The following is a 24,634-nucleotide window of genomic DNA, read 5'->3' as shown; positions in this document are numbered from 1 at the left end:
AATAGTTTCCTATTCCTTATGACAAACAATTCACCAGGAGTCTTTGAATCCCCATGACAGCTGTGTAGAGTAGTTAGAAAATAAAGCAAAAGTCAGAGTGGCCCAGAGCGTTTCCCATGAGGCTGCGGCTTTACAAATTCACACTGTTTTATGGAGTGACTTGGCTTCTGTTTGACGCCACCAGGCCCACTGAGAGTCCATTAATGGGGTCACAAGCCAGTGTCACAAAGCATGTTTCTTTCTCCCTCATCGCAGCCAGTTTTCACAGTGGAATGTATTTTATCTTCTGTAGGCAGACATCAATTTCCATGCGTGTCCAGGTCAGGAGATTTTATGTTTGCTCTTTGAGATAAGCTGAGTTGTATTGTTTTGCACAATAATGGACACCCGAGGAAACAAATACAGCAGATTATAAAACATTTATGGTACATTTGCATTTATTTAAAACGTATAAGGCAAATTCAAAAATATGCTTTGTTTGATGTAAAATGTTTATATGCCATTGTATGCACATAGTGTAAGACTCTGCAATAGAATATGCTGTACATACATTTGGTGTTATTTACAAATTTAGAAACTATATTTCCTGCAGTGTATGGGCATACTGAAAGCGCTTCAACACAAAATGATTCTTGGGAAAGGATTCCTATTTCAAAATATAGCAGGATTGAAGCAGAAAATTGAATTGGATTGATTTTGTCAGTGAATTAAAGATACAAAAGACCTTTCAGAAAAAAACTGTGTTTCAGGAACATCTTTTACAGTTGCTGAAGATAAGCTTATGAAACGATAAGAGTAGGAATCTCCCAGAAAACAGCATTAACTCCTAAGTTATAATGCTACATTTGCACTGTTACTGCTCTCGCTACTGCTTGTGTTGTATTCAGAGCTTTTCTTCTTATGACCGCTTAAAACAAAGCTATATCTATTGGCAGCCCCCCGTCACAGGTTGCTTATGAAGTGTAAACAATGAGCCATGAGGTCATTTTTTAATTGCAGATTGATTTATTTGAATCATTTCTTGAGTCCTGTTGGGGTGAAATTATTCAGTAACCTTGACCAAAAAAAATCAAGCATGAAAGAAAAGTTAATGTTTGGGTATCTGGGGTGCCTGCTTACCCACTAACTGTCAAATAACCTAAAATACAAGAATGAACCTGAAAATGAGATTGTTTCCTTAAATTATTGTCATTATATTACATTATAATAAAAGACAGTTACTGTCTCCAGCTAAAACTACAAACAAGTGGAGTTCAAAACACCTTGGGGGAGAATAAAAATGGATTCAAATAAATGTATGGAATAACATTTCCACATGTCACAGTTATTACTGAATGTACACAAAACTTTGACTTTATGTATCCTCTCTAAAGTCAACTCTTGTGGCCCAGAATCATCCCCATCCACCCCCACTGCATACACTACATATAAATAAATATATATATACATATATACACATCCGGCGTACAACAATATGATATGATCTTAAGTGCAGCCTTGCCAGACTTGTCATGAAAATATAAGAATCTCATGGAAAGCAAGGAGTTAGTTGCCAGTGCGGTGTGCACTCGAAAGTTGCCCGCCTGCTGTGAACGAGTGGAATGCTCGGCCTGCTGTATTGCTGCTTGCAGCTTTCTCAAGAACCGCTCATCCAAACAACTTTTACACTCGACACTGTGCTTCCTCGAGGCATGAGCATACACCTGCCACGCCGTATATTTGCATCCCCTAGCAAGGGAGCTAGTGAGAGTATACTCGTTATTGGGGTGCAAGAGCTCTCTTTCTTCTTCTTTTCTTGAATGTACTGGAGAAAAAAAAAACGATATTCATATTACAATATCCATCAAATAGCTAAAAAGGAAGAAGAAATGCTCATTAAAGCTTTGTCATTACATGTTTAAGGAATCTTAGTCAGTCGTAATTTCGTATCATGAACTCATCCACAACATCTTCTATCATGGGAAAAAAATGATAAGCATTCCACCGCCACTCCACGCGTGCACGCAAGGAAGCCTATTTTGATCTCTGTTGATACAAAGTAATCTAAAATTTACCCAGATTACCAAGGGTTGTTGAGGATTATCCTGCATTCTAAAGCCAAATCATATAATAACATGCACACACTATCAGCAACTACAAGTGGGACGAGCTCCAGTGAAATTCAATTCAGTCAAGTATGTGTGTCAGTGTGTGTGTGAGCGGGTTTGTTTTTACATGCTTGTTTTACAAGCAGAGTTTAATACTACATCTTCAGCGTTAGACACGAATCACACTCTGGGAGGAGAAAAGTTTCATCTGCCACGCACATTTTTCTCTTTTAACCTTTCTTTTTTGATAAAAATCAATCCCCGTGTCTCCTCACAGTCACAAATCATCATCGCCTCTTACGCTTTGTCTTGCTATTGACTGGCCACAAGGCAGCCACTCAACAGACCAGTCCGCACTGGCTTTGCACAGACACTGCCACTCCGTCATACACACATCCTTACAGAGGTAGAAAGACTGTCGCGCACATCTGAAAAGCCCAGGAACAAAAGGACAAAGAGGCTCCCTGTCAGGCACTATAACTACACTGCTGTGAACTCAGCCTTGGAGATGAGATGGAGAGAAGGTGCCATGGTCTTGCATATTGGTGCACAGTGGGAAAATGGAAACATGTGCGTGTAGGAAGGCTGCAATATAGTCTATGGATAGGTAAGGGCATGCAACTAATGTTGGTTTAGTTGTGCTGGTTGCACCTTTGAGGCTACATATGTGATGTTTGGTGGAAGATTGAAGAGGAAAGGGAGGGAGGTGAGCCGGCTTTTGGTTTTACCCAGCTGATTTACAAAGAGGAAGTAGGCAAGCCTCAAATTATTTATTTATCTCTGGTAGATATTAAGTCTGGAGTAAGTAGCTGCACAGGATATTGAGTTCAATAACACACACACACACACACAAACATAGACACATTGGCTTCCCAGTTCCCTGCTCCCCCAAACGAAGGAGGGGATTAAGGATTTGATTCACTTCTGCCATTGTCTCTCCCACCTGCCAGTTTTCTGCCTCTTAATCGGGCCAAGAGCCTCTGACATGATGCACAGGTATTCTTCAGGCTTGCTCAAGGCTCCCACAAGACAGCGTAAGTGATTCCCAGGCGAGCTTTGAGTTGCCAGTGCATCGGATTGGGAGCCTGCATGTATTATGATTGGTGTATGTCTCCAGACAAGGCAGTGCCAGAACGAGGGATGTGTATCAGTGTTGTAATGACATCATCTGCACAGGATGTGACAGTCAGGGCGATTTAGAGGGGAGGAAAGTGTTGGCTGTTGCCATGGGCAATCACAGAGAAAGGCTTGAATGGATAATACAGATCAGGCGACATCAGTGAGATACTGCATTCACTTCTTTGGCCTTGCCGAGAGTTTGTTCCACAGTGACAGTAAGCGCCTAGCAGCTAAAGTGTCGTCCGCATCTGTCTGATGCAGTTATACCTCAAAACTCCTAATGGCGAAAAGCATAATGTCCGCAGGCTAGAATTGATTGTTTTGATCGTTAATTTGTGAGTTGTTATTATACTGACTATGAATCAGTAGGAGAGTGTAATAAATAATCCTTGAGGCTGCAAGATATAATCTGAAAAGGATGAACTGACATTGTGTTCATTAAAAACATGATGACACTTACTTCCTATTTAATTACAAACATAAATTAATTTGTTAATCGGTTGATTAATTAGGGGATTTCAGACCTGCCTTTGTTTTCTATTTTCACAGGTTATCACAGGAATCGTGGAAATGCCCTTCCCTCATTAAGAGTCTGTTAGGCAGTCATAGAGTAAATACTTGGCTTTCTATTGAATATAAAAGATCAAGTGCTCTCTGAAACTTCCCCTAAATCTTCTAAGTTTGCCAACTGTATTTCAAATGTGATCATTCACAATAAAAAAATACCTATTTCCTCAAATCACACCCCTTAATAGAGCGAGATAACCTTGTGCAATTATTATAAATCCATTCATCCAAATGTTCCTCGGTCATTTATGTGAAACTCACTCATTCTCTGGGGTGTTATTATTTTTCCTCATACGACTGGCTTGACATATTTTCCCAATGTACGATCAAAATGCATCCGAGAACAGATGTTATTTTTTCTCTCTGTTAGCCTTTTCTATTTCTTTTTTTGAGAGTGCCCGCTACTTAATCTGTCAGGAGCTTGGCAAGCCACATTCTATTTAAAACTCAGACCACCTCTGTCAGAAAAGCAATTACTAGTGAGGGTTTTCATTTTAATTTAAATGAGATTACATTACAGTGACATGAAAAAGGGGCACTGTCAGGATGGAAAGAACACGAGTGCTCCTTTTTATCTGTTTCCCCAGCACTGGGACTGGGGAGAAAAGACTTAACTGCATGAAGAAAGACTGTGTGTGTGTGTGTGTGTGTGTGTGTGCGTATGTGTGTGCGTGTGGGGGAGACAAAAACATACAGACAAGAGTGCAGCATACTGTATTCCTACAGTTGCGCACGCATGTAAACATGTGTGTTAGTCTTAAAAGTGACCAGCTATTGACAATTGAAAAGCTATGCTTGGAGACAGAGGAGGACAATTACTGCAACACCTCAGGCTCAAATCAATACATAAGCCCCGTGCAAAGCAACGTCAGCGACATAAAGCTACATGATATGTCATTTTCAACTTTTATTTTTATGATCCTTCCTCTAATCCTCTCAGCCCCCATATCTTTGTTGTTGTCTTTCTTCATTCAAAGCCACTGTAGGCTGTGTGAATTCAAAGTGTATCTCGCAAAAGCACACCAAGCATCCGGGGCTGCCTGGCTCATTACCTGGTGCACAAGGGAGAGCCGTGTCAGAGAAAGCCGTCAAACCAACTTTCTGGTCTAGTTGCAGCATGTGTCTCTCCCCTAAGGTGAATTCTGAGTAAGATAGTGGCACATCATGTTGTAACTGTTTTATTCTCCCCCCTCCCTCTCTCTCTCTCTCTCTCTCTCTCTCTCTCTCCTCCCTGCTTACCCATTCCCTCCCTTCTTCTCATGCTGCTATCTGGCCATGAATGGAACAGCGGATGAACTTGGGATTGAGTTCATGGGTAAGACAACTTTTCATTGACTCTTTGGAGAGTGTTCGGAAATGTGCCTCACGTCTGTGAAATACCACATACCAAACACACAATACAGCACAACAAGGCCACTCACCTTGGAAAATTAATGCGAGCCAGTCGCCATGGAAACACCGTTGTGGTGAATTAGGAGTACGCTTTCTGCATGAGGAAGAGTGCCGTTATAGACGATGGAGAAGTAAAGACACAATGCGGCAGTTCACGTAGGAATGTCTGTCCACTTGCCTGCCACATGCATGTAGATTCAGCTTAGCAGCAGCTTCTGAATCTGTTGCATTTTATAAATATTGTCTTTGTTTTCAGTGATCAAACGGTCTATACAAATGCAATGGAAGGCAATGGAAATACAATTTAAACCTCTTTGGGTACCTTTCAACCTTCCAGGGAGTTAACAAATCTTTTAAAAAAACAAATTATCCAGCTCCTCTTTCGTTAATAATCACACGCTGTTCCTTGTCCAGAGGGACTATACAATCTAATTGTACACAGCCTCTACAGTACCACACTCGTAGCATTGTTCCATTTTCTCTTTGCCATCTATTCCTCGCTCTCTGGCTCCCTTTTGTGCATACATGAAAACCAAACATTGCATGCTGTGAAGTTTTCCATTAGCGTGGCTTCATACGCCGCCGTCACATCACACACTTCCACCAGGAAATAGCAGGCGCTCTGAAAACAGAAGCCTGCCCTGCACACACAACATTCCCCAGTTCAGTGATTTTAATCTGGGGACTAAATTAGTCCAGAATGCTCCTGCGGGTGGGCGGATGCATTAGAGAAAATGAGAACAGGATTGATCGATTGATAGCCGGACAGATGGCAGACAGAAGTGCAGGTAGTTTTTTAGGCTGTGAAAAGCACTGTGCATGCTCACTTGCTTATTCATTGTGTTCCATTATGACTTCCTCTTCTGCTTTAGAAATTATTCTTTTGATAGCTGTTATACAAGTCCAATATGTGACATCTAACACCGTCAGAATACAGCACAGCTCTGGTTGAAGTGGGATTGAGGACTCTCAACAATCTTGTCTTTTTTGTAATTATTTTGGGCCCAGCTGCTGAAGCTCTGTGTGTTTCCCTAGTTTGCCCTGATGTATTTCAGGCTAAATACCCCTACCCATTTTGTCATGGATACTTTGGCATGCTCTTCATCATAGCATGTTTTTCTGACCATGTATAGTGTGGTTGCTATGGCATAGCTGGCCATATGGGATTGTGTTGTCCTCGTGTCAATATGACATGGCTTAGCCAATGTAGCTGAGGCTGCTCAGTTAGTTCCGTTTCCCCAACATGCTCTTGCATCTAATTTCAAAGACTGCCTCGTAGGCATCGGGCATGAAAGCCCTGTAATGGTTTAATATATAGACTGCATGTTGGTTTTTCCTCGCAGCCATTCAGCAGAGCTTTGTAGACAGCTGTTTTTATGTTCAGATTTTGGAAAGGGCCCATGTCGTCTATCCAAACAAGGCAGAGGCTCGTCTCAGGTGGTGCCGCACATGATGAGCACTGATGATGTGGGGCAGGAAAGGATAGTTCCCATATGTTTCAAAGATAGAAACCGTCGAGAGGTCATTTCACTGATGGTTAAAGGCTGCAGGGTTTACAGGGACACAGATATACAAGAGACAGATTACTCATAAACAGAGGCAACTTATGTTGTTCATTTGTAAAGTGCAGCATGAAAATATGCACTGCAGGGTGCTCAAGAATCAGTGAGTCACAAACGTGTTGACAGATCCACTATTTCAAAGTCTTAAAATAGTATCAAATATGTGATTTTCCACTATTATTATGTTCTGTTATGCACAAAAGAACCTGAAAGACATATCCCAGGGCTGATATTATCGGCCATATTGGCTTATTATAGTTATAAATATCACCATATATGTTGGCAGATATACATAAAGTCAGGTAATGCACAATGTAAACTCACTAAACTAGTTAGTCACACTCCAAATTGCTCTTGTTAAGGTCATAATATGCCAGCTAAAACAACTAAACTGTGAAACATAATACTTTAAGCCGATTATTTGCCAAATTATTGCACCACAAGTATCCACAAAGCTGTTTGTCAGCTTACCAGTGTTAAATAAGCAATAGTGTGTCACAGCTGACCAGCCCTGCAGCATTTCTTTACATTGGCTCTATTTTAATTCCAACCCAGCCTGCCTCCTTTTCACAGGAGCTGAGTGGGCAGTATAGACTGTATATCTCCACATATTGTAACTCCAGGTCATGTTCAAATGGTATATTCATCTTTTGCCAGAAGCATTCTAATATTAAAAAGGTTTCCTTCCAGTTTGAACTCAGTTACACCATACCACCCCTTGAATGTGTTGACGCAGCACTGATGTAATGCAGAGGAAGGAAATAAATGGGAAAATGGTGAAAACAGTGTGCTTGGTTGCACTCCAGTGTGAGCTAAACACAAGAGGCTATCCAACTGTGCCCTCAAAGAAGAGTAAGGGGAAGTTGATAAACCAGGGTAGACAAGAAGGGATGAAGAAGACCTCCCAGGACAGTTTTCTGACAGCATAAAAAGCCACAGACAAGCCCTCAAAGGTCATGGGGGGGGGGATGTTTTCTGCACTTCACCCTGCTGTTGTCATGTTGGTGAGATCAGACACTGGGGGATTTATTGTTTTTGATTGTTTGAGTAACGTCACAGGAGGTTGTGTTTAAGGTCATGAAAGACATTGGGACAGAGAGGTCTATCCAACTCTCCACAGTGGATCAGTCACATACTTAGTAGTTGCAGGTTTTAGACTGTGCTCATTTTGACCACTAGGCGATTTGTTTTTGATAAGCCAGTGCATGTCCCACCGTCACCCTCTGAAACTATGGTGAGTCGTGCATCTCCACAATCCAGCTGCTCAGTCAGACAGATATCTGCTAGGATCAACTGCTGCTTGTCCCAGTTGCTTGTGACCTTAAGCCTCTTCCGTCGATGTGCAGGGGTCTGACAAGGAACTCCGGGAGCATTCATTTGCTGCTAATTCCCTGTCGCCGTCAGTCTCTAAATGAGGACACACATACAGTAAACGCACGCACGCACGGTGTGGCCCCTACTGTGCAGACAGCACACCGTGTTGCCTGCTGGGTTTGTCTGAACGAAATGATTATCACACTTCACTTAGCACATGTCACTAAGCCCTGCCTGTGTCTGCCATGTCCCTATCCCATGCTCAAACACTGACATTTACTGACAGCAGCATTGGTTGCTTTATGCTAATGCCGATTGCGGGTGGGTGTCTGTGTGTGGCCGTGTGTGTGTACGTCCATCCGCTGTTTGTGTGAGCTCAGTATGTTAATTCATGATACATTTCTTTCTCCCTGCTCAATCACAGCCACAGCTTATATCCTTTGTGTCACGGTAGAAATTCTATGGCCTGAACCGTATTCTCTTCTCCGCAGAGAGTGGTGACACTTACCAGAGGCAGGTGCTGTCCATCTTCAGCATTGCCTCCGGGATCTGTCTTCTTGGAGTGGCGTGTATGGCTCTCTACCGCCGCAACAAGTGAGTGATGCAAGCCAGCACCACATTAGTAGAGTATGCCCCCGGCTGTGCAGAAAGAGCACTTTACTATCATGGCATTGAGCCCAATGAAATTCTAAGTGTGAGTTAGCTAGAGGATATTTTATCAGGGCTTCAGATCTAAATTGTGTAGGATGCATTTGGGACAGATACTCATGTAAGATTTATTTGTAAAGTGGTTTTAGCAAGCAGGTGGGTCACAAAATGCTTAACACATAGAAAATACACAGATAACATGTTCACGACTGGATAAGAGGGGTACCAGGCCACGCGAAAGCTTCCCGCCAAAGTCAATTACTCACTTCAGGGAAGAAAAGGGAAAAGCAATGTAGACAAAGTGAAAGTAATGGCATAGTGTAAAGAGGGAGTTAATGTAGGTTGGGTTAATTGAATTGGTCTTGATAAACAAAAATGAGTTTTATTTTCAGTACTGCAGCGCTATAAGACGTGTCAGCGTGACCAGAGAGTCCTGGCTCAAATAAATTAAATGTACCAGAAATTATCCAAACCCAGACTCCTTATTAAATTGAATCGCTTTCCAAATGTTGTTTGACAGTTTAGCTTCTGAACTTTAAGTGTATTCTGCTCTTCAGTAAAGACCTGAAATTTCATTTGTACCAGTATGAAACACAGTTCAATACAGCACCCTTGCACTTCGTGTCTCTAAATTACAGAATATCTAAACGTGTGTGCAATTAGGGATTAAAACTAGGCCTGGCCCTGTACACTGGTAGCTAGAGAGTACCTCAATAACTAATCACAGAGTCAATTTAACAATTAACAATAGCTTTGAAACAATGACAAAAAGAGGCACTTGGGCCCACTTAACCTCAGCTGCCTGTCAAGCTGTCCAGGCATTTGAACCTTAAGTACCAATCACGATCCCCGGCTTGTGAGACAGTCAGAGATGAGCCACGCCTCAGCAGGAGGGAACCAATTGCGTACAGAGGACCACACATCCTATCAAGCATACAAATCACACTACAAGAAAGGTTAAACACACTGGGCTGGCTTCGGCGGTGGCCGTAAGACCATGTAATTTACTCCAGAGGCATTTAACCTGAAGCCTTAGCTGCAGAGAGAGTTTACCAACCTCTTATTTAAGAATGAACATTTAATGATGAATTAACATTTAATTAACTCTCAAGCATTAATTCATTTATAATCTAATCAAAGTTTAATTCTAAAATGAAGGAACACTGTCATATTTTATATTTTATATTTAGCATTGCAAAAAGATGCCAATTTGCTTGTCTGTCTCACATTGTTTCTTCATAAGAGCCTTTTTTATGGTGAAGATTGGCAATAATATTGTACAGGTGACAAAAAAATGTCACTTCGCAGCTTTGGATTAAACATGCATCCACATTATCTATACATTAAAACATCCAACTAGGCATGTTCCTTTGTAGTCTTCCTCTGTAAAGTTTGAAACTCTCTGTGAAGGTATTTCTGGAAAAGCGTTGTCTTTCTTTATTCCTTTTCCCAGAAAATTATCACAAAGGCATGTAATGGACATTTCACGGTACATTTCCTTAATTAAATTTGCAGTTGTGCAAGACATCTTTCCTCCTAATGCTATTTTTGCAACCAGTTTGAGCACTTTTCACCACCATCGAACCTTCAGTTACAGCTCTGGAAGAAAAAGTCCATAATGTGAGCTGATGATCTTTTAACCTTTCAAGGTGCCCGCACATGAACAATCTACAGATATTATTAGATATCAGCAGTGTTTTTTTTTTTTTGTGAAACAAAGTACTCTAAATTCTATATCCGTTCATTGTCACACTTTGCATGCATATGTGTGTGTGTGTGTGTGTGTCTGTGTGTGTGTGTGTGTGTGTGTGTGCGTGTGCGTGCAATATTATGGGAAAAGACCGTAAAAGTAAATATTCTATTCTATTTTTGTTTTTTTCAAAATGACCAGAAACCAGAGGGCCACACTTGGTTGGTGTAGTGTGATTGTCCACTGATGGTGATGCAGGAATGAATGTATGTGTAAATGGACAGTAAAGTGTGTGTCAAGAATGAAAGGGTATTATTATGTCTATAAATCGCTGTTACATGGGTGTATACAGAGCTGGCCAAGTAGGTCACGGAAATCAATGACTGGACTAAAGACTGCTATCAGTGTATGTTATCATTAGAAAGAATGCATGAGGTAAATAGCTAATGGAGACAGAGACTTTATAGTGGAGCACACCATGATGGTCATTTCTCGTCGTGACAATGTCTCTCTTTCTCCCCACGCCTGCATTCTTCCACAGAAGACATAGGGAAAAACTCCAGGCTCATTTCTCTGAGAGCCGCAGCCTGAGGGACTGCAGTGTGAACGCCTCTGGCCTCATGTCCAAATCTACTCCCAGGCTCCAATACAGCCTCCAACTCCAAAAGGTAAGTCTTTACCTAGTATTGATTTATTTCCAGTCATGTCTTTATCATCATTATGATCATTTTCATCTTAATATGTATAGTACTTCTTTAGTTTAGAGTGTCTGACAGGATGATGTACGATGTGTGTCTTAATAGTATCTCTACTGGCTGAAGCCTTTTGTTCACACTCGTATCTGACAGGCTGAGAGACAGTGGGAATTTAGAGTTTCAAATAAATGCATCGTGTGTCCAACAGGAAAAATCTGCTTGTCATGTTCACAATGACAGTTTCCTGTGACAAATTGCAGATTAGAAATTCTGATCCATGGCGTGTAGCGGGTCCTGAACTCACAATGCAAGCACAGCATCAAAACTGCATAGTAGACAAATAATGTTAAATGGCACTTTACTAGTGTTATTTTTCTCCTGAGAATGGCAAAACTTTATTAGTGGTGCATTCACTTGCTGTATGCAAATGGCAATTCCTTCTCTTGACATTTGTAACCCTCAACTCAGCTCAGGAATTGAAAAGAAAAAAAGTTGTGTGATTAAGGTATTGATTAATGAAGAAACACAACTCTGAAACATTTTGGAGAGAAACGGTAGGAGCCCAAGGGAAAGAAGTCTAATTTTGGCAGCTATTTCTCACAATGAAAAATCCCACAGACAAACCTCTGCTTTAAGTGAAAGGAAATGGCAGGGTGTCGACATAAAAGAAAAAAGTAGCTTGAAATTGATTAAAAGCCACCACGGCCCACAGTGGCAGGCACTGCTGGAGAGAAAACTGACCCAGACATTCATAGCAGAGCGCGTGGAGGATGTAGAAGACACTGATCAGGCTGATGTTTCCACAGAATCCCAAGGTAATTGCAGCCTAATGCACACTTATGAGCTTCTCATCAAAGGAGTGCAATTGCCGTAACGCATTAGCACTCTTCTGAATACGCCGTCTTTGTTTGGTGTTAGAAAAATTATCACATAGTGTGTGCACATTTTATCTTCATAATAAGTTGCTATGTTGTCTTTGTTGTTGTTTGGTGTGCATTTTTCTTTCATTGTTTAAGGAAGTTACACGCATTACTGATTTTCTATCATACGCATGTGCTAATGTGCACCTGCTCTTTATAGATGTGAACATCTCCAGGTGTTACTAACACTCACAGATTGCGAGAACATAAATAAATACTTCACAACTTCTGCAATTTGCATGACTCTCACTTAAATATGTACAGGAGGAAATAGGGTGGTACGCCTGTTTGATAACCAACACGTTTGTCTAAGACACAAATGTATTTGTTGTTGCCTGAAATTCCTCATTCAAGTTCAGCCTTGTTCTGTCATTTCTGTGTTCCCAAATGAGGCCTGTACTGAATCTCTTTAATAATGCAACAGTGTCTATTGTCACCCGCTGAAACAAAAAAACCCTCAAGCCAGCCCCACCCACGGACCTGCAGTTGAAATTAGGGCTTCGAGCGCTTGACAGCAAAGTAGTCGTACAACATTTGATGTAAATGTTGCTGCTATTAAGTAGCTGTGTTAAATAAAAAAAACTCAAATTCAAATGACTTTCAAATAAGACAGAAAACACAGCACAACCCTCCACTGCCACCCAACTAGTCTCAGCACATCGGAGTCCAGTTTAATGCATTTCAGTCGGACGCAGGCCAATCGTCCCATAGCACAATAGCAGGCTATTATATTAACAACATGGCGATGAGAATGTGGCGACAGGATTGTATGAGAGCTCAGCATGAAGTGATGCCCTGTATCCAGCCACAAAATGCTTTCAGAGCTGGCCAAGAGGAAGGCAAAGACAAAAATAAAAGACAGCAATAACAACACAGAAACACAAGCTGTAATAGAACAGTGGGAAGGAAGCTTAAGGTGGGACGTTAAACATCACCTATGAACACTCACAAGGGGGCATGAGCTGAACAGACCAGGAAAAGATTAACAAGCGAAACCTATTTTTCCACAGATTTGACACAGCAACCCCCAGACCACTGCTTCTCTCCACCCACTCCCTCAGCTTGCAACTGTCTAGGGAGAGGACATGTGCTGTGAGTGGTGCAGTCCTACAAGTTCTCTAGGTTTTATGTAAAGGATGAGTTGGACTGACAAAATGGAGAAAAAAAAAAACTCTCCGAGGAAGAACAGAGCAGAGTGTTCCAAAAGAGGCTCAAAATGTTCGCCGCAAAGTATTCGGCATGGTTTTTCTTCTGTGTGCGTTTGAAGCAGTAAGGTGGAGGATGAGTGCAGTGAGCTGTGAAAGCAGGCTGGCTCTGTCGAGGCAGGTGCAGAGGGGACGATGAAACTAAAGTCCATTTTGGTCAGTGTCTTCCGTATCGTCTCTATGATAAACTGAGGCGCCGCTCGAGTATCTTTAACCTCCCCAAAAACATGTCAACTCCCTGAACTCAGGTGTTATAGACCAAGACGTTTTCTCTCCGGGTTTTTGCTGAGTAGCAATGCAAAGAGTTATACAATAAATGCTGACATCATTGTTACACATTGCTTTCTGCAGCAAGCTCTGAGCCAAATCAGGTTACTAAACCCGTGGCACCTTTTTAAAATAGACACCAGGGCACCTGCCCTGCCTCTATACTGTGTGTACTTCACAGCCCTGCACTATTATGTCCGACTTCTTTGCGCACCTGCCCTGGCTCGTGCAGCATTTGTACATATTTATGTGTCTCTTTCATCTGTCATCGCAAATACCTGTAAAATTTAGCACATCTGGAAAAAATTCCTGTGCATATGTTACCTCCATCTGTGATTATGATTTTAAATAGCCCTGTGGATTCAACACGCTCCTGCACTTAACTCTAAATACCTATTATATATGAGTCATATTGCATAGTGTGACTTCTTTCAAGGCACTTTTTAAGGGAAAAGAAACCAAGAGAAGAATGTGAATGTAATAGAAGAGTTAAATGCCTCCCATGCCTCTGAGTGTTTAATCAACACCTCTGTGGCAAAAGGAGTGTGTGTCAAATAAAAAGAGATGGGTTATGCACCCATGGGACACACTGCACTGAAAGAGACATGCACCAACATGAAGGAATAGGGGCACACAGGCTGGGAAGACAAGACTAGAAAAACTCAATTCCCTTCAGTCTGAAGCTGGAGGTAACTAACTAGTCGTACTCTAAGAAGAGAGTGGGTAGCCCTCAGGTATGAGGCAAGGCGGTATGAATACTTCATGGCAGTAGAGAACAGTAAGGGCCACAGAACAGAGCCTTGTGTACGGAAATCCACAGAAATGTATTTTAATACAAGTTCTGGTGTGCCACAGGGCTGTGTTCTGTTACACCAAAGTCAATATTACTCTCAGCTCATGTGGTGTCACAGACACAGCGTCCTCTTCTACAAGACAATTGACAACATTTAAATAATAAATAAACACTCCTTTAGAGTATTTTCAAATTAAGAGAAAGTTTAAAATATCAGGTTTATGAAAAAATATGAGGTTCATGTGCATGAAACTGTCTTTTGAAGACGTGTGTTTATATCATACTGTAGCTTTAAAAAAAAAAAAAAAAGCCCAGTCCCATCAGAGAATTAACCAGGACGCCAGTATGAACAGTAAATGGGGGATGAATATTAGCAACTTGTTCAGTTAGTGTTGTGACAGAAGCTTCCGCAGGTAGCTCCATGATTAATAAAAGGGAAAGGCCAGTGCAGCTTGAACATTAATAATGCTGTCAACAGTTACAAACTCAATGCTAATGTGCATGTCAGTGCATAATTCTAAAACAAGTGATTCACATTTTGGTCTTGTAGAGCCAAAATTGCGTCTGCTAGCAATGGTAGTCAGGTTGACACATTGCTCTGTTTGAGCAGTAAACTACATCTGCCGGTGGTTTGTTCTGCTGCTAACCCAACGAATGTCCTTCGTGAAGAATGGTCAAATGTCCCATTATGCAGAGTTCAGGACATGTGATTTGATGGTAATCCAAGGAGGATTAATGCTGCTCTGAATGCAAAGGTTTGCCTGTCTCCTTGTTATGTAGTTGATAGTCAACATATTGACAGATTTGTTCTGTGTTTTCCCTCTGTTTCCCCTTGAAATAAAGTGGTATAAAACAAGGCAAAAAATGAGATAGGAGGGAACAAGCAAAATGGGTTACGGCATGCAGGTCTGCCATTGTCTGCCACAAACTATTTATTTTATCCCCCGACATCGATATCATCCTCTGGGAAAGTTTGCCACAGTAATTGTTCCAGAAAGTGAGGCTTAGACCTGCAGGGCATATGAGAGGGTGGCCAAAATGATCCTATTTTCTTGCACAACTGGTTACCAGCAGTAACAGCTCCCTCTGGGAGTCAAGGGTGTAAGGGAGAGAAAGAGGCTTATCAGGCGTGAGCACCCTGGACTGGCTCCAAGTCACATGCAATTGCTTTAATGATGGTACAATCAGACAGAGAGAAAGGGCAGCGCAGGAAGTACTGTAACTGGAATAACAGAATTATCTCATGACTTAGTGCCTCACACGGGGGGTTCTTGGGGCATCCGTGGTCGCTGTGCCAGGGCTCTGTCTGGGGCCTGTTGTGAGATAATGGTGTTAATTTTGATAAGAATAAAGGGAAAGAATTGAGGGGGGGAAATTCTTTAGGAAACCATTAATATAATCTTGTGTGGGATTAATTCTTTAGTGCAGCGGGAGTGTTATGAGGGCCATGGTGGAGTTTATTCACAAAGCGTCCCCTCCTAATCTGCAGTTTAAAATGTAAAGTGTAATTAAGGACACTCTGCCGCACTAAGGGGGATACATCCTCAACCTGACTGGGGACTTAAACCTGAGTGGGGACTTGCTACTAAACCCCATACAGTATCCGCTGCATTAAGCATTACACCCTGATCTTATTCCTGTGTTGACTTACATAATCCCTCACACCTGACCATCTTGTTTTTGATCGTTACAACAAATGAATCCAATCTAAACTGTAATAAAGGAGCTTCATGTTTGTGTCTTTCTCATAGCCCGAGGATAATACCGAAGATACATCCTGAAGCAACAATTACCATGTGTTACGGCTCACTGTACCCACTATTGTTCTTCATGTTTTGCAGAGCTGCCGTTCTCACGGATCATCTGTTAAGGGCAGCAGCGTGGCGGCAGCAGGCACATCAACAGTAGCGCCACCTATCCTCAGCAGAGCGCTGTCTAAAGGGAAACGCTTCAGGTGACAATGTGACATCCTCTTATTTCCTGTCTCATATCGTTCACCACATCCAGATGTGAGAGGCAGCCAAGTGAGAAATGTAATCATCCTGCAATACGGTCGAACATATAGACCTCCAAATGATGAACAGATCTTTTGTAAAATTGTAAGAAAGATTTATGGTGATTATAATTTGGGGCCACTATGTTAATATAAACCTTGGATATATAGTCAACACCATAAGCTTTGCCTGTGTGCATATCCTTAGTTAGAATCTGACGTTTTATAGGAGGCTTATTGGTTTGGCTAGGTTAATTAAATGAATTACCGTCTCTCAAAATAGTTAGGAATGAAGATGTCTATATTTACATGGCATGTCCAGTAAATTGGGCAAATGTGTGCTCAGGCAGAAGTGACTTCTTGCACACTGATAGGGAAGAGGAGACGTCCTCTGTTTAATTAATATGCAGAGTTAAACATTGGTTCAACCAAATTCCTTTCATGCCATCCTTCGAGTGACAGATGATTCAACAAAATGAACAACACAGGGATGTGGGTATAGAGCGTGCTGCGTGTTACAATCAACCTATGTGGGATGTTTACAGAAAAGCTTCATTTGCTTTGATGATATGGGTGCGAGCACACTATGACAAGTTAATGACATTCAGCCACACAGCGTGCAAGAAGTCGTTTCAGAAAAATGTTTTCCCCTTTGCACCTATTACACTCATTGTTTGTAAATCTGTGAGAAAAATGTCTGCCTTTTACTTGATCTGATGGTGTTGAGCAGCATTGAAAGCCACTCTGGATAAGAGAGCAGGCTGTGCATAAGGCTCCACACATTTATTTGAAGTCTCATTACACTGCTGTGCGCATTAGACAAACTAACCGTTATGCAGTGAGGAGATACAGTACAGTCAAGATGTACTGTGATTAAAGGAAGCTATATGTCTGCAGAGATAACGGGGAACTGAGAGGAAGGTCGTCGTCGTGTATGGCTGTGGGGATGGTGCCGACTCGTCCTGGCTTTATATTCTCTACAGTGTAATGCAGGTGCTTCACGGAGGGCAGCTGACAGTCAATCATGTGTTCAGCTTGTTCTCAGAGGAGGCAGACGAGAACTTGACTGTGATGGATGATGTTCAGATGCTTTCAGCTATTGACCTGAGAGAAGTGGAGCACATTTGGAGCGATCGGGAGGAATGCTCCATAAAAGCATGTCAATATGTGCCATCAATATTGCTGCAAAAGGTTAACTGAGTAGCATAAGATTTAGCACTGGGTATGAGCATGTGCAGATGGATTCACATGCCCGAATGCACAGCTTATCTGTTGAACTGGGATTTTGTGAAAACAATGTAAATGTCACATAAATCACTAAATAGATATCACACATAAAGATTCAAAAACATATATGTTTTAGGCTGTACAATGGTGTTTTGAGATAAATGCTAACTTTAGCATGCAAACATGCTCAGAATGACATCCTAAAATCCTGTTGTTTAGCAGATTTAAAGTTGACCATGTTCACCATCGTAGGTTAGTTTTGGCTTGCTAACTTTAGTTAGTTAGCACTAAACACAAAGGACATCTTAGGCTGATGGGAATAGGTGTTTTGCTGGTATTTGGCCATTAATGGTGTTAATTTCCCCAAGTGGGACAATAAAGAGTGACCTTGACCCTCGGTTAACTTCAACTAAAATGCTTGACGTCATTGTGGCGCTAGAAGAAAAGCCAGGGGATTATAAAAATCCATAGAATGAATGTCTTTAAAAGATAATTCAGTCTGGACCAAAGACAAACATCCCTCGAGCCATGTGGCTAGTATTTATGAATTAAAACGTTCCCTCTCTCTTGCTTGTTGTACACATGTCAGTGGGGAGAACTGAACAAATACATCATTTTGAACCAATCATTTCCAATTTGGATAAGTTCTGAATGAACTGACCAGCACAGCTCCTTCTGTTCCGCCTGTTCTCAAGCATATTTCCGAGTTGCTTTGCCAGCAAAATCTGATGGAAATAACACCGTCCAAGTCAATGTATAATCATCACACTGCCAGTAGTCAATCGTTGTTGTCATTTGTGCTATTGTTGGGATTTGATCAATCCCCAGATCCCGTCGTCATGATTGGATTATAAGGAAATTGTAGGCTAATCAATATTCTCAAATTGAGTCAGTGAAAACATGCATATATTAGAAGTGCTGTGTCGTTGTGTCCTGCTGGTTCTGTGGGTAAGGGTGTTTATTCTTGTCACGTGTCATCCTCCTCTGTCTCCCAGTGTTTTCTGCCTCTCTCTCTCTCCCTCTCGTATGTCCAAAAGATGGAACAAACAGAGAAAAACTTAATGAAATACGTGCTGGATTACTCTCACATCCAGTATTACCCATTTAACATCAGGAGGTTGTACTTTTTTTTATTGTAATTGTGAAGATAAACAGCTGCCTTTCAGTTTTAGACCTTTAACATTCAATAATTACAACAGCCTGGTGATTTTGTTCACAAAATCATATTTAAATTTTTCCCAGCTTTCAGTTAATCCTAATTAAAAAATCAGCATGCTAATAGCGAACAAAACTGACATAATTCAGCTTTATTCAACTTTTTACAACATCAGTCGATGCGGACGTTCATGCTGGCGAAGACTAGGGCCAACATTAGCCATGCTTATTGTTCCACAGCCACGGACATTTGGGAATTATTATAGCTGATTATTTTGTACACAGGGGTCCAGTCAGCTATCAATTAATAACCAGATGTGTACTGGACTATTTAGTTTACTGCCTGTATTAAAGGGAATGGGGGAGTTCAGTTGAAGGACAAGCTAAAAAAATCTAAAGGTTTGAATATCTTGATTAACATTTAAACACAGTCCACCACTTCATACAGAGTCTATTTTTGTAATGTGTCACTGCCGCAATGCCAAATTATTCAAGAGCCAAAATCAAGTTCGGAGAATGTTTGTTGCTGATTTGTGTTCAGTGCTTCAATGCAAACAAGTTTTTCACCCAGCACTAATAATGTCATAAAAAGATTTTGTGGTTCAGTTAAACTAACACAATCAAGTGACCTGTTGCCCACAAAGGAAAGAGTAGCAGGTGATCGACAAGGCAGCTACAGTGCTGAAATGTATTCAAATAAACCGAAAATCTGTATTTCATACTCCCACACTGCCGTGGGAGTTGTTTGTTCTTGCACGATATACACGCACATGGGATTGCAATATAGTGCAGTATAACTTTGATTCACATTAGATGTCATGTCTTTATTGCTGCAGACGTGCAGGGATCTGCTTTAAAGTTGACCACTTGCTGCCAACAGAACAATTAAAAACAGGGCGTCTGGGCAGGAAGCCGGGTTCTAAAGATCCTTGATGGCAGCAGGATAGCGATGTATTCTGGTCATTTTCATGTGGGGTATCGGAAATATTAGCATGCTAACAGGCTAAACTAGTGAACCTAGCAAACCTGCTCATCGTCAGCATGTTAGCATTGTCACTAATGTTAGCATTTAGCTCAAGTACGGCCTCACAGAGCTGCTGACTCTTGAGTCAAATCCTTCTCTCTATTTTCTCCTATTTGATTGTGCCATGACAAATGATTTAATGTGAATGTAATTTGTATTGCTTATTGGTGAATTACTCTTTTCACAACCCCAGTCTGACGCTTACACTTCAATACCAAGATTATTAATGCACAGAGTCAACTGAATGTGAAATGTGATGCTTCTTTTCCACTCAAGCGTCAAACAGAAAGGTCAATCCAGTCCAGTCCATCATATCAATGAGCACAGGAGATGAGATGCGTTTAATACAATAAATAGATTAGTGAGCGCTGTTTGAATTCATGCAACGTTTGTAAACTATAGTGTTAAAACTGTGATATTCCCTTCTGGTTACAGGAGTAGTTCCCTTTCACTCAGTCCTGCCCAACAACGGAGGGAGACCAGTTACTTCAGGACCCCACCCATCTCCAGAGGGAAACACAAAATATCGACCAATCTCATTGATGGATCCAGAGTGAATGGCCTCGTCTACAAACACTTGCAGGAGGATGAGCCAACAGACATGGAGTCCATAAGAAGGTGAAACTTTGACTTTCCCTTTCGATAGTTTTGTTGTGTTTGTTTGATCCCTCAAAGAGGAAATTCTCTTTGCCCCTTTCCACGCTGATGTCAAATAACCGGTCCAGTGACACTGGCCCCCCAGACTAACTGAGGTTAAGTTGGAGTGGCAGAAGGATAATTTGGGGGAAAAAATGAGTTTATGACTGAAACACTTGAGTGTTATGTATAAGCTTTGTGGTTAACAAATGAAATAAATAATTGTTGTAATGTACAAGCTAAATATGAAGCCATATTGGCTGGCTGCAGCCTTCTAGAACAAGACTACAAATTGCAAAGAATTAATTTCAGGCATTGACACATCTTAAATTCTCCTCCTTATGCTCATCCTGGTGTCAAGTAAGGACAGGGAGTTGCCCTATTTCATGGCTATCAGAAGTGAAGCACAGCTACTGGCGCTGTTTCAGGAGGCTTTAGAAGCAGGGAGGACTTTTGCCAGAGACACTTCTCGCCAGTTGGCGATCTGGGGGCTTAAAATAACTCACACATTTTAAAAGTACAGTCTGATGATCATCGCTGGCATGGGTTTAAAAGAATAGCTTGAAATAAAATCATGTCTGACACGTTTGTTTTCAAAGAGGGATGTTCACCTCATGTCTTCAAGGAGGGAGGAGATGATCCATGTTAAGACAAAGTATTTCTGTTAAGACTTTTCTTTTTGCCTCAAAGATCTTCAGATTATGAATCAGATTGATTGTTTTGTAACACGTCGCAAAGCTGGAAAATATTTATCTTTCACTGTTGATTGAAAAGCTTGTTTTTCTAAGTCGAGTCGTGCGTAATGTTAAGCGGTTCTCTTCAACTAGTAACAATAAAAACATTTCATTATTTTAGGATTTATTTAAGGATGCAGAAGAGAGCATCTTTAAGCCTGAGTAAGGCAGTCCTATTACGACTCAGGGACAGCCTAATTTGCTGTCAGTGTGTGCAACTTGAACGATGGCACTGTTATCAGAAACGTCTGTCGTTAAAGCAGTAGTGTCCCTCGTGCATTCCACACACTTAAAAGTGCCAAGCAATGTTTCTATTAGCATGCCAACCTGATTGAGCACTACAGTGGCTTGTAAGATGCACTGCAAGCTGCCAAACTCTTTATGTGACCTATTTCCATAATTTACATTTTTAAACAAAGCTCCATGGAGCTCAGCAGTTCTTTCAAATGGTTGTGCGGGGAGATCCTCCAGGAGCATAGCAGTTTCCCTCTTAACACACGGAATGACAAATAAACAAACTACTAAAGAAAGTAATGAGACTTCTATTTTAAAATGACAAAGGCAAAATCTGTAAGCTATAGGCAATTTAACCTAACACAGCTTTCTCAAGTGTTTAGGAGAAGAGCTGAGGGTCTCTAATCTTCTCTGGGATAAGATTGCGTTTGTACAGTTAAACAATTTAGATCTCATTATCCATTGATAATTTCCTCGCAGATCCATCAGTCGAGTATATTGCGCTGGCCTTCAGGAGGTTGAAATGACGTATTTCTGGACTTAACAGCTATACAACAAGCTACCAAGCTTACACAGCCCCCTCCGCCACCTCCTCCAGCCCCCTCCTCTCCCTTGTTGCCATGGATACACTCTCTCATCTCTGGAAATGAGAAATGGGAGGTGGAAAGGAGAGTGAGAGAACGAGAGAGGGGTAGGTGAGGAAAGGAGGGAGATTGTGCAGAGATGATGAGTGCAGCGAAGGAAACATGGCGGCACAGAGTGCAGAAGGTGTTCGACGACAGCAAACAAACACGAGAACACTCCATGTTTTCCATTTTGAGACAACAAATCCCCGCAGAGTATTGTCAGTTTCATTATCCAGTGTCAAAACATATATTTACTTATCAAAGATAAGGACAGAATTGTCGGTAAATTTGCTACGGGAGTTATTTTTAGATGTGTTTTGATCTGCCGGATTTACCTCCAGCTTGCATTTGCCCTTCTAATACCAAGGGAGGAATAGGAAAGAAATTCAATTATTTAAACTTGGTTATGCTACAAACAGTCTCTGAAGGCTGACAATAACACTGGCTGTCTCCTAAGGCTTTGCCAGGGTGATTCTAAATGTGCATTGAGTCTTCAGTAACAATATTAACTCTTGTGCACATTCAACTCATATACAAACTTACCCACTTGAGTCTGGATACGTTTCCCTGCTCTCCTGTATTATTTTCATACTGAACATGATGCCTTTCAAGCTTGTCGGCACTGTTCCGAGATAATTCCCTCATACTTGGTGGCAAGATGCATCAGCCTGCAAACATGCACGCTGAGACTCTCACACCCACGAACAGGACTAGCCCCTATTGTCCCATTATAAATCCGTCAGACTAGATGTATTCTGTTGGATTATGTAGTCGAAATTAGAACACACATGTTCAAGGAGACACATTTTTCCACATCCTCCCACAGGCCGGGGTCAGGCATCCAGCTGCTGTGTTTCTAAAGCCTTAAATCTCTGATAAGGCAGTCAAGAGAGAAGGCATTTTTCAGTTCATGCAGCAACAATATGGACTGCTCATGACGAGGATTATAAATAATTACACAAGATTACGAAAGAACAATACCTAAATAATATTTTTCTCGGTGCAAGATTAGTTTTTTTGTACAGACCACTGAGGGGAATGAAATTGTAAAAAGCACAATGGAATGGCCACTTTTATCTCCATATTCTATATTTTATTCCTCTTAGGAAATGAGTGTCTCGGACTAAAAGGTCACAATTTAAATGACTTGGTCTCTCTCTCTCTCTCTCTCTCTCTCACACTGCCATTTCTATTCTTTCTTCTGCCTAAAGGTGTGATTCTGCCAGCGGAAAGGTCGGCAACCTCCTCAGCAGGACGTCACTCTCTCACTTCGCAGCCAGAAAGGGATGGACCGAGGTCCCATCCACCCGTCTGGATAAGGGAACAACCTACCTTCCACCTTCCCTGCGCACCCGTTCTGTGCCCATCATTCCCTCCCTGCAAGCATGTGACCTCGAGAATGTGGACACGAGTGAGCGCAACCAACGGGCGCTCCTCAAGTGGCACCCCGCGTTGGCTGGAAAGACAGCGGTGCCCGGGAGCGGTTCTCCGTCTTCGCTCTGTGAGAGTGTCGTGCTGGCGCCTGGTGTTATGCCCAGCAGTGTAAGCCCTCCTGCCACCATCATCGTTACACTGGGGTCGAAGAAGAATCTCAGCTCCGCTCAAACACCCTGCTCCTTTGAAATTACAGTGGAACTCGAGCAGGAATTAAAACAGAAAAGCCTCTCCATCCCCATGAAAATGTCCGGCTCTCAAAGCGAGATCCACCACGGTGGCACAAACACTCTCGAGGCTGGGACTGTGCAGGAGTCAGAGGGGAATTGTGTCCAATATTCAGCCAGAGTTCTGCACACAGGCGGTGGGACCAGAGGTTTGAAGGCAGCAGGCCAAAGAGAAGCCCAGGGACAGTGCCAAGGTCAGACGTCCCTCGTGTGCGGAGGCGCACACTTCTCCTTGGCCAGCAAAGGGCCCAGCTGCAGAGGAACTGGAAGCGCTTATGCCAGGCCCTCTGCAAGCTGATTGGATTAACTCTGTAAAGCTTCAAAGACAATAACTGTATACCTTTACTGGTGGCACAGGATGGTTAGCAGGTGGAACCATCTGTGAGGCCACACGGACCAATAACAGAAGGCCGTCTATTTTGATGGAACATGAACAGATTGAACTGCAGACAACAAAATACTGACATCTAATTATAAAGAAGAAGAGACGAACAAACGCACATTGTGAATAAATGTGACTCAATAAGGAAAACAAAACCATGACTTGAGTGGGAGCTTGACTTAAACAGTGTATGGAAAAAAATGCCACTATTTAAACGGAGCTTCTACTTAGAAACCAAAATAGTGTGTCATCTCTATGTTGTTTCTCTATTGTAAAGAAATGAAATTATATATGTCATATAATATATGTCATATAGACGTATATATATATTTGACATACAATTGTGACAAAATAAAGACTAAGATAACAGTGTTAATGAAGGGCTTTGTTCATCTCAATCCATTTTTATTACATGTGAAGAATGTCTGCTTGTGTCTTAGATATACTGAATAATCCATATAAATACCAAAGATGTTCAAATCACATCTGACATAGAATATGCCTATATGGTGGGCCGTCAGGGCCAGCTAAGCCTTCTCTGCTGGCCTAAACAGAATCACAAAGTTATAGCTATTTTATAATTTAATCATTTTTCACAAATACACTACATGTATTATAATTTTTTTCCTCCATTAGTTTATTTTGTCATTGCACAGCTCCCGTCTTCCTCTGTTGCTCTGCTTCCAGCCTGCAGCGCTGCTTC

At 41.7% G+C, this 24,634-nt stretch overlaps 1 protein-coding gene across 1 annotated transcript in view; it reads left to right on the top strand.

The window, feature by feature from the left end:
* nrg3b (neuregulin 3b) overlaps positions 1-24,277 on the top strand; it is a 166,884-nt gene extending 142,607 nt beyond the window's left edge. Inside the window, exons 4-9 of the mRNA XM_076093788.1 lie at positions 5,062-5,088; positions 8,533-8,635; positions 10,921-11,047; positions 16,101-16,213; positions 20,094-20,276; positions 23,100-24,277. Coding sequence (XP_075949903.1) covers positions 5,062-5,088; positions 8,533-8,635; positions 10,921-11,047; positions 16,101-16,213; positions 20,094-20,276; positions 23,100-23,847 — 1,301 coding nt within the window. The 3' untranslated portion in view covers positions 23,848-24,277. The remainder of the gene's footprint in view (positions 1-5,061; positions 5,089-8,532; positions 8,636-10,920; positions 11,048-16,100; positions 16,214-20,093; positions 20,277-23,099) is intronic.
* Positions 24,278-24,634: the final 357 nt, after the last annotated feature.

This window comes from Anarhichas minor, unplaced genomic scaffold (genome assembly GCF_050575085.1).
Source record: "Anarhichas minor isolate MPS153535 unplaced genomic scaffold, ASM5057508v1 ptg000017l, whole genome shotgun sequence".
Lineage (NCBI taxonomy): Eukaryota > Metazoa > Chordata > Actinopteri > Perciformes > Anarhichadidae > Anarhichas > Anarhichas minor.
Note: the sequence above shows the minus strand (reverse complement) of the source record. Positions and strands in the feature narration are given on the sequence as shown.